Genomic DNA, 16,563 nt, shown 5'->3' with positions numbered 1-16,563 from the left:
ATTCCAAAAGTTTAAAGAAAAATGCAGCATCTTTGGGAGGCCGAGGCGGGCGGATCACAAGGTCAGGAGATCGAGACCACGGTGAAACCCCGTCTCTACTAAAAATACAAAAAATTAGCCGGGCGCGGTGGCGGGCGCCTGTAGTCCCAGCTACTCGGGAGGCTGAGGCAGGAGAATGGCGTAAACCCAGGAGGCGGAGCTTGCAGTGAGCCGAGATCCGGCCACTGCACTCCAGCCTGGGCGACAGAGCGAGACTCCGTCTCAAAAAACAAAAAAAAAAAAAAAAAGAAAAATGCAGCATCTTACACAGTGAACAGTGCTACTGTATCACATTCACACAAGTTGATATACCTGGTTTACTCTGTTATCCCATTTGACTTGTAAACACTTTCTACACATGAATATGTGACATGTTGTTAATTCCAGAAAGTGTTCATGCTCATTTCTAATGGGCATACAGTTGAGGGCAAGGAATGTGTTATGGTACAATTTCTTTGGTAAAACTAAAATTAGGTTCACAACAGTTCATACTCGAGTAAGTTTTTAAGAAGGGGTCTTGGCCAGGCACAGTGGCTCACGCCTGTAATCCCAGCACTTTGGGAGGCTGACACGGGTGGATCACGAGGTTAGGAGATCCAGACCATCCTGGCTAACATAGTGAAACCCTGTCTCTACCAAAAATACAAAAAAGCCGGGCGTGGTGGCGGGCACCTGTAGTCCCAGCTACTTGGGAGGCTAAGGCAGGAGAATGACGTGAACCCGGGAGGTGGAGCTTGCAGTGAGCCGAGTTTGCGCCACTGCACTCCAGCCTGGGTGACAGAGCAAGACTCTGTCTCAAAAAAAAAAAAAAAAAAAGAGGGGGTCTTACTCAAAGTTTCTGCATGTGCAGGTTCCTGGCATTGTACCTGACTCTGCACTCCCCTTCCTGAGGTGACTAAGGAAAATTATCTTGAGATCTGGCTTTTCTGTGTGTGTGTGCAATCTCTGAATATTTTTAGTTTACCAGTTAGATTTGATTTGATATCACTTTTTCTTGCCATTTATATTTTCAGAAAATCTAGAATGGTATTGTGTTTAGAAAAATGTGCAAGATTATTTTTGTGAGATAATTTGGTGTTATTTTTTTCCTGCTATAGGCCATAAAATTACGAGTAGAAAAATGCAGAAATTTGAAAATCAGTATCGTGGTAGAGAGCTGCCAGGCTTTGTGAATTACAGGACATTTGAGACAATCGTAAAACAGCAAATCAAGGCACTGGAAGAGCCAGCTGTGAATATGCTACACACTGTGACGGGTGAGTGCTCAGTTTCACTTCTGGGCATTGATTTCTAAAGAAGGGAAAGGTTCGAACCAAAGCCAGCACCAGACTTCAGCACTTTCCTCCTGGGGCGCATCCCACACCACCAAGCAGACCTCTAATTCTGCAGGTGTCAAGTTGGTGTTCAACAATTCAATTCAATTCTGACACTGCCCTGAGTCTGTGTGGATCCCATAGCTTAAAGGGCTCAGTCCCACAAGACCGGCCCCAACTGCAGATGCCAGTCACAAGCCCCAGACCTCCCATTCTTCTGACGGACTGTTTATAAATCAAGGTTCTTGCCACCTGTTCCTCAGGTCAGCCAAGAGCTCTGGAACACACTTCACTAACATTTACGGGTCTATTAGAAAGGATTTGATAAGGGGCACAAATGAAGCTGTTGGAGAGGCACATAATACGGGCCTGAATACAGAAGCTTCTGTCCCCACGGGGTTGGGGGCACCACCCTCATGGCACAGGGATGTGTGGTCATCAACCAGGGAGCTCTTAGAACCTCACTGCTGAGGAGGGTTCATGGAGGCTTCATCGCGAAGGCATGATGGATGATTGACTCAATCTCCAGGCCCTCCCTCCTCGGTGGAGCTGGAAGTTCTAAGTTTCTAGTCAAGGCTTGGTCTTTCTAGTGCCCGGCCCCAATCCTGAAGCTATGTAGGGGCCCACCGGGCATCATCTCTTAAAAACACAAGATACTCTTAACAGGCTAGACATTCCAAGAGATGTAGGGGCTTCTGTGTTAGGAACTGGTGACAAAGACAAAATATTTCTATTTTTCCTATCACACCACACCTCCACCCTGTTCACTGCTATGCTGGCTTCACACTCAAAATTCACACTCAAAATCGGCCGTTTATTTGAAATCTCCAAGGAGTAAAGCCAGTGGTTAAATAACTGCACATGTAGACGTGTTTGGAGCGTTTTAGAGTGCTGTAAGAATCTAGGTGTGTCACAGATAGGTAGGAAACTATATCCCACTGTGGATCCACTCCCTTCTTGAAATGCTTTGCTTTCTTGGTTTTCCAGACATTATTGAATCTCTTTTCTTCATCCTCTCCTTGACTGACAGCATCATTACTCACATTTCAGCTGTCTCATCTTAGGAATAATTAATAATCACTCATGGATCCATGAACTAAGGAGCTGGAGATAGCTTCAGAACAGCTCATTCAGGGGTGTATTTCCAGTAAAATTGACCTTTTAGCCTTAATAATCATATACCAAAACTTGCAATCATGTTGTTTTGGTCCATTGTAGACTCTTACACCAGAGGAAAGTTTGTAATACTTAGAGCCTTATAGTCATAAAAATCAATATAGATATACCTACTTCTTTTTCAGAAATATATGACATGGAGATCCATAAGAGGTTTTCAATCATAAAGATACTATATGTTGTATTACAATAAAATTCTGTGAGGAAGTAGAATAGAAATGAGTTTCAAAAATAAAAAATATAAATTTTTAAATCTAAAAGCTTTTTCTTGTTTTTTTTCAAATGGATAAATTATATCAATGGAATTTGAATGTCTACATTAAGAGTGATTTGACTTATATTAAGAGTTGTATCATAAAATATTAATATATATAACTTAACAGAAATTATATTATTTGCAACTGTTTAGGATAAAAAGCTTAAATATCAAATAAATGTATGCCAGGGGTCATTGGCTTTTAAGATTCTTCCAGCAAGTTATTAAGCAAAAAGAGCCTGCCTTCCTTTTTCATGGTAAAGAGAAGAATGGAGGGGGGAGAGGGGAAACTTGACTTCATATCATTTGATCCTCATATTTTTTTTGCATCTTAGGAAGAGAACAAATGATCCTACCAATATTGAACTGTGTTTCTCTCTTTGATTAGATATGGTCCGGCTTGCTTTCACAGATGTTTCAATGAAAAATTTTGAAGAACTTTTTAACCTCCACAGAACCGCCAAGGTAAAACCAACCATGTGTTATTTTTTTTAAAAAAAAAAACACTAAGCTTGACACTAGAAAACAGATTTCTTGGATGAGGATTATTTCAATTTTATTGTATACATTTAGAGCAGCAAATAACATCACTCACCAGTGCTTCTTCTGGTGTTACTGGTGATGTCTGGTTGAAAGCAATAAAGGAGAGAGTGCTTAAACACATAGAGCAAGAGATCCACAGTTAGTGGAGAAGATTATCACATCTAAAGGCAATGGCTCCAAATCCAGAAACTCATTGAGGAAGCTACATATAAAAATCGAATCTTTCTGGCCCAAGTGGGCACGATGAGCCTGTAATCCCAGCATTTTGGGATGCTGAGGCCGGTAGATGACTTAAAGCCAGGAGTTTGAGACCAGCCTGGCCAACATGGCAAAACCCCATCTCTACTAAAAATACAAAAAAGTAGCTGAGCGCATGGTGGTACCTGCCTGTAGTCCCAACTACTTGGGAGGCTGACACTTGAGAATCGATTGCAGTGAGCTGAGATTGCACCACTGCACTGCAGCCTAGGTGACGGAGCGAGACTCTGTCTCAAAACTTTCCAGAATGAAGAAAAAGCCTACAGGAAATGAGCCTGGGGGACAGACTGGGCCAAGAGACCACACTTAGCCACTCTTAGAAACAGGCATCCCCGGCACAGATGAGGAGCCTGGCCCCATCATTCACCAGCTGGGTGAGGCCTTGGAATGTGCCACTTCCAGCCTGTGCCCCGACTCCTCATTCATAAAATGAAGCTAATAAGGCTTTCCCCAGAAGGTCGAGATGGATGTGCAGGAAGATGTTTAGGATGCACCTGCCACCGTGCACTGTGACTCTCATCAAGGCCTGGAAGGTCCAGGAGTGAAGTTTCTCCTCCTCAGGTTTTGACAACCAGTTTCTCTAAACCCCAGGAACATACAACAGAATTTGTCTGACTTAAACTTGGCTCCCCTGCTCATCCCTGTGGATTATCGGATATGACAATCCTCACCATCAGATATAAAAGCTGCTAAAAGAGAAAGGAAAGAAGCCAAGTTATAGTACCTGAAAGCAAAGCTCATGCAGGTCCCCAGGCCCCAGGATGGGAGTCTGGCCCATCTGTGGCTCAAGCCTCGTGGGAAGCTCTGATCCTCAGCCAGGGCTAGAAACCCACCTTAGATACACCAGGGCATGGCCCAGAGGGCTGTTCCCAGGAAACGTGCTGTTTCACTCACGTCGGGTAACCTGGTATTTACCGACTTCTTACCTACTTTCCTGTGACTCGGGAAACCGAGTAGTGTGTGTGTGTGTGTTTTTTTTTCAATTGTAGTCCAAAATCGAAGACATTAGAACAGAACAAGAGAGAGAAGGTGAGAAGCTGATCCGCCTCCACTTCCAGATGGAGCAGATTGTCTACTGCCAGGACCAGGTGTACAGGGGTGCATTGCAGAAGGTCAGAGAGAAGGAGCTGGAAGAAGAAAAGAAGAAGAAATCCTGGGATGTAGGGACTTTCCAGCCCTCCTCGACAGAATCTTCCATGGAGGAGATCTTTCAGCACCTGATGGCCTATCACCAGGTACGTCTTCGCGTGGTTCAGGATGGCAGCTTCCGTTCTTTCCTTTTCTTCTAAGCACCTGTCTCTTTTGTCTTGCTCTCTGTAGGTGACATTGGTCAGCTCTGTCATTCACCTCCTTGTTAGCCTCCTGCCTTAGTTCATTTTCATGCCGCTGATAAAGACATACCCAAGACTGGGCAATTTTCAAAAGAGAGAGGTTTAATGGACTTACAGTTTCACGTGGCTGGGGAGGCCATCCACCATCATGGCAGAAAGCAAAAGGCACTTCTTACCTGGCAGTGGTGGCAAGAAAGAGGAGAGCCAAGTGAAAGGGGTTTCCGCTATCAAACCATCAGATCTCGTGAGACTTATTCACTCCCACGAGAACAGCATGGGATACACTGCCCCCATGATTCAATTATCTCCCACTGGGTCGTTCCCACATGTGGGAATTATGGGAGTACAATTCAAGATGAGATTTGGGTGGGGCCACAGCCAAACCATATCGCCTCCATAGAAGCAGCTCAACCTCAGACCGAGAGGTGGTGGCTTAGAGCCACTGACGTCTGGTTTTGATGGCTGTCTAGCTCTGGCCAAGTTACTTAACCTCTCTGAGCCCCAGCTTTCTTTGTAAAATGGTGTCTCCTCATAGATTGTAGTGGATATTCCAGGAGACAAGTATGGATGATGTTAATTGCTTACTAATGGAAAAACCAAACTCTGTTAAAATATTTGAAAGAGGTTTATTCTGAGCCAAATATGAGGGGCCGTGGCTCTGGGAATAGTCTCGGGAGGTCCTGAGGAAGTGTGCCTGAGGCTGTCAGGATGCAGTTTGATTTTATACATTTTAGGGAGGCAGGAATTGTAGGTAAAATCATAAATACATGGGAGATGTACTTGTCCTCCCTAAAGAGGCAGGACACCTTGAAGGAGAGGGAGCTTACCAGTCATAGGTGGGTTCAGAGATTTTCCAGTTGGCAATTGCTTGAAAGAGTTAAGCTTTGTCTACAGACTTGACATCAATAGAAAGAAATACCTGAGTTAAGGGCAGTGTTAGAGGCCAAAGGTATGTAGATGAAGACTGGGTAGCAGCCTTCAGAGAGAATAAATGGTAAATGTTTCTTTTCAGGCCTTAGAGGCAGCAGGTTCTCTGTTAATCTCCTGGATTCAGGGAAGGCCTAGAAGGGGAGAGGTCTGGCTGCATTAATGGAGATTCTTTACGGTGCAAATTCCCCCCCGACAAAACGTGGCAGGGCCATTTCGATCTGTTGGTCCTGTAACAGCCGTTTCAAAATATGTCCAAAAAATGTATTTTTAGGTAAAATATTTGTATTTCCTTTAGGGTCTGCTATCTGTCTTGTGATGCTATACCAGAGTCGGGTTGGAAAGTAAGCCACGTTATACCAAGTTCATGAAAGCCCATCCAAGGAGATTTTATGGTTTGTTGGGCATGTGTGACTTAACCCCTGCCTTGCATGACTTTATAATCTGGTATCTTACTGCTACAGAGTCTTGTTTGCCAGTCTTATCTCAATTTCAACCTAAACTCCAAAAGGGGCCTGGCTTCTCTTCCTGTTATGGCCAGGAATGCAGATTTTCAGGTTTCTCTGGGGTCCACTTGGCCAAGAAGGGGGTCTGTTGAGTTGACTGGAAGGCATAGGATTTTATTTTTGGTTAACAAGTTCCTTAGTGCAGCATTGGAATGCAGTGGTAGGCAGACTAAATGGAAGCTATCTCATAGACACATGCTTTGGGTGATACTGCACGATTCAGATAACCTGAAGTACCATCTAATTCATCCTGGGGAAGGAGGCAGTGAACACAGGCACAACTCAGGTAGAGCCCTTGGGATGTGTAAACACCTGAGGAGGTAAAGCAAATTGTAATCTCTTGGTTTATCACATGTCCCCATTGCCTCACTATTTGGATGCTTTAAAGCAGTGCCTTCACCCAGCACAGGGGTCTCCGGGGAACCTTGTGGAAATGCAGATGCTAATTGCAGATCAGGATGAGGCGGAGATTCTGCATTTTTTTTTTTTTTTTTTTTTTTTGAAACTGAGTCTCTGTCGCCCAGGTTGGAGTGCAGTGGCACAATCTCAGCTCACTGCAACCTCTGCCTCCTGGGTTCAAGCAATTCACCTGCCTCAGCCTCCCAAGTAGCTGGGATTAAAGGCACCTGCCACCATGCCTGGCTTTTTTTTGTATTTTTAGTAGAGACAGGGTTTCACCGTGTTGGCCAGGCTGGTCTTGAACTCTTGACCTCAAGTGATCTGCCTGCCTCGGCCTCCCAAAGTGCTGGGATTAGAGGCGTGAGCCACCACGCTTGACCTCTGCATTTCTAACGGGCTCTCAGGGGTCCCCATACTACTGGATGGAGACTGCACTTTGAGCAGCAAGGCTCTAAACCAAGGGTCAACTTCTGTTCCTCCAGACACTGGGAGCTGCATGCACGTGAGTGAAGCCAGTTAAGGGGAAGACAGGCATGCACATCGGCTTCTCCTGCAACCAAGCTCACACCTGTCTGCCGCTTACACTGCCTCCTAGAATGAATAGTTACCTTGAGAGTAGGTGAGGCATATACGTTCACAGAATCCAAACAATAGGATGAGTGACAATGGCAAAGAAGTCTCGGAGCCAAGCAGCTTCCTGGAATAGAAGCAGCCCTTCTCCAGGTTCATTTCTGTCCTCCCAGGGCGACTCATGCATTCCAAAGCTCCCATGCATATACATTTTGTAATGGTTTTTACACAAAGATTAGCAGAGGAGGAGACGTGCTGCTCTGCACCCTGCCTCTTTTGCTGTACCAGGGAGATTGTTCTGCCTCAGTTCTGATGGGGCTGCCTTGTTCTTTTCAATGGCTGCTGAGTATCCCACTGTATGGTTGTGGTGTATTGAGCCAGCTCTTTAAGCGAACGGTTTGTTTGCGTCTTTTGCTAATGCAGGTGTGTTGCTGTGAGTAGGTTTTTGTATATCATGTATGTGGAAGCATCGACTCCCAGAAATGAGATTCCTGTTATATTAGGATTGTGCAGGGAAATAGAACCACGGATATATGTATGTAAAGAAATATATTTCGGCCAGTCATGGTGGCACACGCCTGTAATCCCAGCACTTTGGGAGGCTGATGTGGGTGGATCTCTTGAGGCCAGGAGTTTGAGACCAGCCTGGCCAACACAGTGAAACCTGGTCTCTACTAAAACTACAAAAAAATCAGCTGGGCATGGTGGCCCATGCCTGTAGTCCCAGCTACTTGGAAAGCTGAGACACGAGAATTGCTTGAACCTGGGAGGCAGAGGTTGCAGTGAGCCAGGATCACGCCACTGCACTCCAGCCTGGGTGACAGAGCGAGACTCAATCTCAAAAACAACAAAAAAGGGAAAGAAATATATATATTTCAAGGAATTGGCTTCTACCATTTTGGGGCCTGGCAAGTCCAAAATCCCAGGGCATGCCAGCAGGGAGGGCAGACCAGAAATTGCAGCAGGAGCTAAGGCTGAGTCTACAGGCAGAATTTCTTCTTTTTAGGGAAACCTCATTTTTCTTAAGACCCTCAACTGATTGGATGAGGCCCATCCGCATCCTCGAGAATGGCCTCCTTCACTTACAGGGGGTTACACGTTACCCACATCTACAGAATACCTCCGCAGCAATACCTAGATTCGTGTTTGATGGAATCACTGAGGACTCGAGCCTAGCCAAGTTGACACATGAAACAGAGAATCACAGCTGGGGAAAGGATGGCTTGTTTGAGACTGATAAAGATTACCCAGAGAAGGCCTGCTTCCATCCACACTGGCCAGTTTAGTCTGCACTAAAGTTGCTGGGGTTTTTTTTGGTTTTTTTTGTTTTGTTTGTTTTTGTTTTTTGGTGACAGAGTCTTACTCTGTCGCCCAGGCTGGAGTGTAGTGGCTCAATCTTGGCTCACTGCAACCTCTGCCTCCTGAGATCAAGTGATTCTCCTGCCTCAGCCTCCTGAGTAGCTGGGACTACAGGCGCATGCCACCACACTCGGCTAATTTTTGTTTCTTTTTTAGTAGAGACAGGGTTTCACCATATTGGCCAGGCTGGTCTTGAACTCCTGACCTTGTGATCCATCCGCCTCGGCCTACCAAAGTGCTGGGGTTTCAGGTGTGAGCCACTGTGCCCGGCCTCGTTGGGGTTTTTTGACAGCCTAATAGATGAAAATGACGTCTCATTATAATTTTAATTGGCATCCTCTTATGACGATGAGGTGGTGCATCTTTCTGTGTGTTGAGAGTCATTTCTATTTCTTGCTCAGCAAACAGTTCATCCAGGAGGAGTGTGTTGAGAGTCATTTCTATTTCTTGCTCAGCAAACAGTTCATCCAGGAGGAGTGTCTCGGCATGGCGAGATAGTAGACATCTGCGATTTCTGATGCAGACGCTCTGCATTTTGTCATCTGCTTTGTCATTTTTGTCTATGGTGGTTTTAGACTATGCTCAAGTTTTCTAGAGCAGAAAATTTGAGTGGGATTTGGGCTTCAGTGGTTTTTGTCATACTTTAAAAGGACTTTGTCTCCCCGAGATGATAAATGAGGTAGATGATATTTTCTTTAATTTCTTATTTTAACTGTTACATGATACCTTTGGTCCATTTGGAGTTCTTTGATGTCAAGAATGAGGCAGGATCCAGATGGCAGCAGAGGTCCCAGTCCCGTCCTGGGAGGGTCGTCTAGTTCCCGCTGGTCCGCTCTGGCACTCGCTTCCTCTCTGCGTTAGGTCCTGTCTGCACCCTGTCTTCAGCCCTGTTTTCCTTCTTTTCATCCGTCAGTGTCACCCAGGTCACACTAGTACATCCCTATCCCATGTTTCACCATCTAGTGCAGCCAGCACCCCCACATCACCCTCACTTTTTCTTTCATTAAATTGTGCAGAAATATTCATCATGTCTATTTTATCATCTTAACCATTTTGGGGTACATAGTTCAGTGGCATTAAGTACATTCATATCGTGCCAGCATCACCAGCAGCCACCTCCAGGACCCTATCACCTTCCCACACTGAAACTCTGTCCTCATTAAACACATTCCCCATTCCCTGTCCCCGAGTCCCTGACAGCTACCATCCTACTGTCTATCTCTGTGAATTCAACTAACCTAAGTACCTCATAGGAGTTGTGACTGGCTTATTTCATGTAGCATGATGTCCTCATCCAGGTGGTAGCAAGTGTCAGAGGTTCACGCCTATTTATTTATTATGAGACAGAGTCTCGCTCTGTCCCCCAGGCTAGAGTGCAATGGCATGATCTCAGTTCACTGCAGCCTCCCCCTGCCTGGGTTCAAACAATTCTCCTGCCTCAGCCTCCCGAGTAGCTGAGATTACAGGTGTGTGCCACCACGCCTGGCTAATTTTTGTATTTTTAGTAGAGACAGGGTTTCACCATATTGGCCAGGCTGTTCTGGAATTCCTGACTTCAAGTGATCCGCCCACCTAGGCCTTCCAAAGTGTGGTGGTGTTTTTAGAGACAGGGTCTCGCTGTTATTGCCCAGGCTCGAGTGCAGTGGTGTGATCCTAGGTCGCTGCTACCTCAGTCTCCCAGGCTCAAGCCATCCTCCCACCTCCACCGCCCAAGTAGCTGGGACCATAGCCATGCACCACCACACCCGGGTGATTTTTAAATTTTTCGTAGAGACGGGGTGTCCCTGTGTTGCTCAGGTTGGTCTTGAACTCCTGGGCTCAAGCAGTCCTCCCACCTCGGCCTCCCGAAGTGCTGGGATCACAGGTGCACTCCTTTTGAATAAAGGCAGAATACTGTTCTGCTGATAGACACACCACATTATTTTTACCCATTTCTTGTATCGTGGATACTTGACCTGTTTTACCTTTTGGCTGTTATAAATAGTGCTACTAAGAACATGGGTGTCCAGTTCTCTGGGTTCCCACTTGTTTTTACGTAGAGATGTTCTGCCTCTTTGTGTTTGTTCAGTTTAATATGAATTTCAGAATTAGTGTATCCAGTTTCTCATGAACGAGGAGAACTGCTGCTGTATGTACTGGGATTGCATTCACTGCATAGCCCTCCGTAGGGAGCGCTGACATTGTGCTGACATCGTGCCTTTTTCCAAGAACATCTTGAGCCTTTCCGGTTTTTTATTGATTTTGTTTTGTTTTGTTTTGTTTGAGACAGAGTCTCGCTCTATCGCCCAGGCTGGAGTGCAGTGGCTCGATCTCGGCTCACTGCAACTTCCATCTCCCAGGTTCCAGTGATTCTCCAGCCTCAGCCTCCTAAGTAGCTGGGACTACACGTGTACACCACCATGCCCTGCTTAAGTTTTGTTGTTGTTGTGGTTGTTGTTGTTTTATTGTAGAGACAGTGTTTCACCGTGTTGGCAAGGCTGATCTCTGTCTCCCAGGATGGAGGGCAGTGGCGCAATCTCGGCTCACTGCAAGCTCCGCCTCACCGGTTCACGCCATTCTCCTGCCTCAGCCTGCTGAGTAGCTGGGACTACAGGCGCCTGCCACCACGCCCAGCTAATGTTTTTGTATTTTTAGTAGAGACGGGGTTTCACTGTGTTAGCCAGGATGGTCTCGATCTCCTGACCTTGTGATCCATCTGCCTCAGCCTCCCAAGTCTTTCTGTTTTTAAGGTCTCCTTTTGCCGGGGCCTCAGGAATATTTTAAAGTTTTCTTTGTATAAGGTGCACATCTCTGAGGTTTATGCCTACATGTTCTCATTGTTGTGTACTGTCAAGCAGCTTTTCTCCCTCTGTGTCTCCTGTTCGTTGGTGTTAGATGTGATTTTGGTATATGAGCTTTAGATGTATCAATGCCATACCTCACACCCGTCCTGACTCTTACTGTTTGTAGCAGTTTTGCAGCTGATTCTCCTCGGTTCTCCTGGTGAGTACTCACACTGTCTGCCCCTGTCTGGGGCTCCAGCATTGCCCTGAACGCCTGCCTTCAGCCTGGTGCTGTCTCCTTTCCCCCATTTCCAGGTGGTGACCGCCCCGCCTCTCTGGTCACAGAACATGGATCGGGAGTTCCGCCTCAGTCTCACCAGTACGAAGTGCTTATTACATGCCTGGCATCTTTCTAAACTTGCATCTTTCTAAAATTTCATCTTTTAACTCCTTTAATACTTTTCACCACCCCATGAGACCAGTGCCTCACATTAGCCCTGTTTTATAGAGAAGATACCAGAACCTTGCTGAGGGACCAGTACACTGCAACTTCCTGAGATCCACCCATCCTGGGAAAGAAGAAAGTTTTGCTAATAGGTGGGACTTTGGGGAGGGAGAAAGGAAGTGGTAGAAACTGTCTACATGCAGGTAACTCAGGCAGCTCCATTCCGTGGCATTTGAAAGCCCAATGTTTTTTTCTACTGAGTCACTTGAGTGTTGATTAAAAAATAAGCAGCAGCCTTCAAATCTCTTTGGCAGGCTTGTAAATAATTTGGAAATGCAGTTTTTTTTTTCTTTCTTTTTTAAATTTTTTTGAGATAGAGTCTTGCTCTGTCGCCCAGACTGGAGTGCAGTGGCGCAATCTTGGCCTCCGGGGTTCAAGTGATTCTCCTGCCTCAGCCTCCCGAGTAGCTGGAACTACAGGCGTGTGCCACCACACCTGGCTAGTTTTTGTATTTTTAATAGAGAGGAGGTTTCACCACATTGACCAGGCTGGTCTGGAAATGCAGTTTTTGCACTGTCTGCCTGCTTACCTTTATAGAGCATATTTTGCCCCCTTCCATCAGAGGTACCCATTTAATGGTCAGGAAAAGCTGGTGGGAATATGACTCATAGCTGGGACATTCTCTGCACTGTGCATTGTTCCTCTTTGCCACCACCATGGAGGAGATTGGTGGGTTTGAAACCCAGGGAAAGGTCCTTGCCTCGCGAGGGTGTCCCTCATCGAGAATCTGGATCCGCTGATGTGTGCACATGGTGAAGTCAGAGTCCCTTCCTCACAGTGTCCCCTCCACCCTCCCATGAACTGTTCTTTCCTTCCAGGAGGCCAGCAAGCGCATCTCCAGCCACATCCCTTTGATCATCCAGTTCTTCATGCTCCAGACGTATGGCCAGCAGCTTCAGAAGGCCATGCTGCAGCTCCTGCAGGACAAGGACACCTATAGCTGGCTCCTGAAGGAGCGGAGCGACACCAGCGACAAGCGGAAGTTCCTGAAGGAGAGACTTGCACGGCTGACGCAAGCTCGGCGCCGGCTCGCCCAGTTCCCTGGCTAACCACGCTCTGTCCAGCCCTGTAGAGGTACACTCACACCGTCTGCCCCTGTTCCCAGGTAACCACTGAACAGACTACTTGAGTGCTCAGTAGTCAGACTTGATAGTCACAGTCTCTGCTTATCCATTAGCCCATGGCAATTTAGCAAGAAGCTGTGAGAGCAGTTTGGTTTCCAGCATGAAGACAAAGCCCCACCCTCAGATGCACATGAGCTGCTGGGGATGAAGGATGCTGTCTTTGTACTGGGAAAGGGATTTTCAGCCCTCAGAATTGCTCCGCCTGGCAGCTCTTCCCCTTCTCTGTATTCTTAGGAGCTGACATGGGCTGAGCATCACAGAAGCTTATTTCCTGGTGTTTGTAATGTCCCTACACCAATCCAGTGTTTTAGGAGCATGAGTGCCATGTGTGTCAGTCCTGTCAGAGCCCTGTCTCCTCCGTTTGTAATAAACTTATTTCTAGTGGACACGGCTCTGCCATGTTTTGTATTTTGGGGAGAAGCCTGAAACTAGCAGGTAGGACGCAATGGAGCAGTCGGCGCTAAAGCTGCCCTCCATGGCGGGGCCAGGTAGGAGCGAGCAAAAGAACAGGGTCTGATGATTTCCTACAGACTGGAGGGAAATGGGGGAGCACACTTTAAAAAAATGAAACAGAATATGAAGCCAGCGGTGCTGTTAATAATGTGCATTGATCAAGTGTCCAATTTGTTGAGTCACTGGGTACCTAGCATGGAGTTGAAAAGCACAAGGTCCAGTCAAGAAGAGGTTGCCAGGCCAGGTGCGGTGGCTCACGCTGTAATCCCAGCACTTTGGGAGGCCAAGGCGGGTGGATCACCTGAGGCCAGGAGTTCAGGACTAGCCTGACCAATATGGTGAAACCCCGTCTGTACTAAAAATCCAAAAATTAGCTGGGTGTGGTGGCATGTGTCTATAGTCCCAGCTACTCGGGAGGCGGAGACAGGAGAATTGCTTGAACCCAGGAGGTGGAGGTTGCAGTGAGCCCAGATTGTGCCACTGTACTCCAGTCTGGGCTACAGAGTAAGACTCCATATCAGAAAAAAGAGGTTTCCCAGTGGGCCTTTACCTGCAGAGGCTGTGGCTGGGGGAGTGGTCTGGGAAGCAGAGAAGGCAGAACACTAACCTTGGAGGAGAACCCGACTGAAGTTCTCTTTGGTCTAGCCTGGTGGGGGGAGACTCTAAGCCACACTCTTATGCCCTGAGCCTGAGAACCATGGCTGCCAATCAGTGCTGCTGTTGGGCCTCCTCACCCTGAGGCCAAGGCAGGCTCAAGGGCAGGAAATTGAACAGTGGACTGGATGGATGGGGCAGGAGAGGACCAAACACTGTGTCCCTTAAGGGGAGAGTTGAAGGATCAGGATTGCCCGAGCCTAGGAAAGAGAAAGCCAAGAGGCAACAAGAGAGATGAAGTGTGAGCGATGTCCTCTGGGGAGGTACATTCTAGGTGATCAGTGTGGGTAATGGGGGTACTTTCTACAGGGGGGCCCCCGGATGGCATGGCTTCCTCAGGAGCTGTGAGGTCCCAGGCAGTGGAGGCATCAGGCCAAGCTGCACAGCTGCTTGTCAGGTTGGGGATGGGGGCTGGACCAGCAACTCAATCCTCTCCCCTCTGGACTGCCCCCCATCCCAGATCTCTTCTGACTCTTGGGACTCTATAATTCTCAATTCTTTGGAAAGTTTGAGAATTCATTTATAAGAGAGGATGTCCGGAGAGCAGTGGGCATTTCACAAGCCCAGGTCAGCAGCTGCCGCTGGGCAAGTACCTTTATGGCTCCCCCAGGTGCTGACGTGCACCTGCAGGCTGACTTGAGCTACTGAGTTAGCAGAGGCTGATCATTTTGACTCATGCTTAAGGGAGAGACGACACCAGCACACACACAGGTTTGCAAGAGTAAGGCTGGGCGAGTCCAGGCATTCTTTTTTTTTTTTTTTTTTTTTTTTTTTTTTTGAGACAGAGTCTCGCCCAGACTGGAGTGCAGTGGCGTAATCTCGGCTCACTGCAACCTCTGCCTCCCAGGTTCAAGCAATTCTCCTGCCTCAGCCTCCCAAGTAGCTAGGACTATAGGCACATGTCACCATGCCCAGCTAGTTTTTTGTATTTGTAGTAGAGTCAGGATTTTATTGTGTTAGCCAGGATGGTCTCGATCTCCTGACCTCATGATCCACCCGCCACGGCCTCCCAAAGTGCTGGGATTATAGGCTTGAGCCACCACGCCCGGCCGGGTCCAAGCATTCTTAATTCAATACTAGGCACGCGTTCTTGCAGTGGAGGTGGCCCAGGTCCTCTGCTGTGTTGGTGAGTCAGACAGGCCGGCCCTTCCATGAGGCGGGTGCCCTCTTGTGGCAGGCCTGGGAAACTTCTCCACTACAAAACGTCCCTTCCTTCCACCACCACCCAAGTTAGTCTTCCACCTGCCTTAAGGTTCTGCTGCACTGGAAACAGAGTCGGAGGCGTCAAAGTGTTGCACAGGATTCTATTTTGCTGTTGTTAGAATTTTGCTAGTGATAACCAGAAAGGATGAAGAAAGCTGACAATGTGTGTCCCAGAGAACAGCAATTTCAATTTCCCCAGGGGAGTGAACCTGCTGGGGACGCCCCAAGGTGCCCGCAAGGACGTTCCTTTCGGCCAAAATGAACATGTGTGGTGATCCCCCAGGCCTGTCCTAACTAGTCATTGAGAGTGGAGAGGGGAGGGGTCCCAGTGGTCAGAACTTGGAGAGAGCCCTGGAGACCGCTTTGTGTGATTCCTTCCTGCACTTAGAGGGGCCCTGGGCTCAGGCAAGCGATGGAACTGCCCCTCCCTACCCATCCCTCCATTCCCACCCATGACGGACAGTGCTGGGATCAGAGCCTGCTCTCCAGCTTCTGTGGTCTGCCCTGTAAGTGAGGCAGGAAAATCGGGTCTGGAGGAGGGAACATAAGGACGGAGTCTCACTCTCTTGCCTAGGCTGGAGTATACTGGCACAGTCTCAGCTCACTGGAACCTCCACCTCCCAGGTTCAAGCGATTCTCCTGCCTCAGCCTCCTTAGTAGTTTACAGTAGACTACGGGCACCCACCATCATGCCTGGCTAATTTTTGTATTTTTGTACAGATGGGGTTTCACCATGTTGGCCAGGCTGGTCTTGAACTTTTGACCTCAGGTGGTCTGCCTGCCTTGGCCTCCCAAAATCCTGGGAGTACAGGGGTGAGTCACCACACCTGGCCTTTTGAATGGCTTTGACAAAAATGCTGATAATGATATGGACAATGAAATTCAGGCTGAGGTGGTCTCAGATAGAGATGAGGAACTTGCTGGTAACTGGAGCAAAGTTATATTGTTATATTTTAGCAAAGAGACTGGGGGCATTTTGCCCCGGCCCTAGAGATTTGTGGAACTTTGAACTTGAGAGAGATGATATAGGCTATTTGGCATAAGAAATTTCTAAGCAGCAAATCATTCAAGTAGAGACTTGGGTGCTGTTAAAGGCATTCAGTTTCAAAAGGGAAACAGCATAAGAGTTTGGAAAATTTGCAGCCTGACAATGCAATAGAAAAGAAAATCCCATTTTCCGAGTAG

General features: G+C 47.3%; 1 protein-coding gene across 4 annotated transcripts in view; it reads left to right on the top strand.

The window, feature by feature from the left end:
• The window catches only part of MX1 (MX dynamin like GTPase 1), a 35,408-nt gene extending 21,958 nt beyond the window's left edge, over positions 1 to 13,450 (top strand). For all 4 annotated transcript variants that reach the window (XM_050784563.1, XM_050784561.1, XM_050784560.1 and 1 more), the window contains 4 exons: positions 1,137 to 1,295; positions 3,173 to 3,249; positions 4,575 to 4,820; positions 12,763 to 13,450. In XM_050784563.1, coding sequence (XP_050640520.1) covers positions 1,137 to 1,295; positions 3,173 to 3,249; positions 4,575 to 4,820; positions 12,763 to 12,993 — 713 coding nt within the window. In that variant the 3' untranslated portion in view covers positions 12,994 to 13,450. The remainder of the gene's footprint in view (positions 1 to 1,136; positions 1,296 to 3,172; positions 3,250 to 4,574; positions 4,821 to 12,762) is intronic.
• The last annotated feature ends 3,113 nt before the right edge of the window (positions 13,451 to 16,563 follow it).

This window comes from Macaca thibetana, chromosome 3, assembly GCF_024542745.1.
Source record: "Macaca thibetana thibetana isolate TM-01 chromosome 3, ASM2454274v1, whole genome shotgun sequence".
NCBI lineage: Eukaryota > Metazoa > Chordata > Mammalia > Primates > Cercopithecidae > Macaca > Macaca thibetana.
The sequence above is the reverse complement of the archived record's forward strand: the minus strand, read 5'-3'. Positions and strand labels throughout refer to the sequence as shown.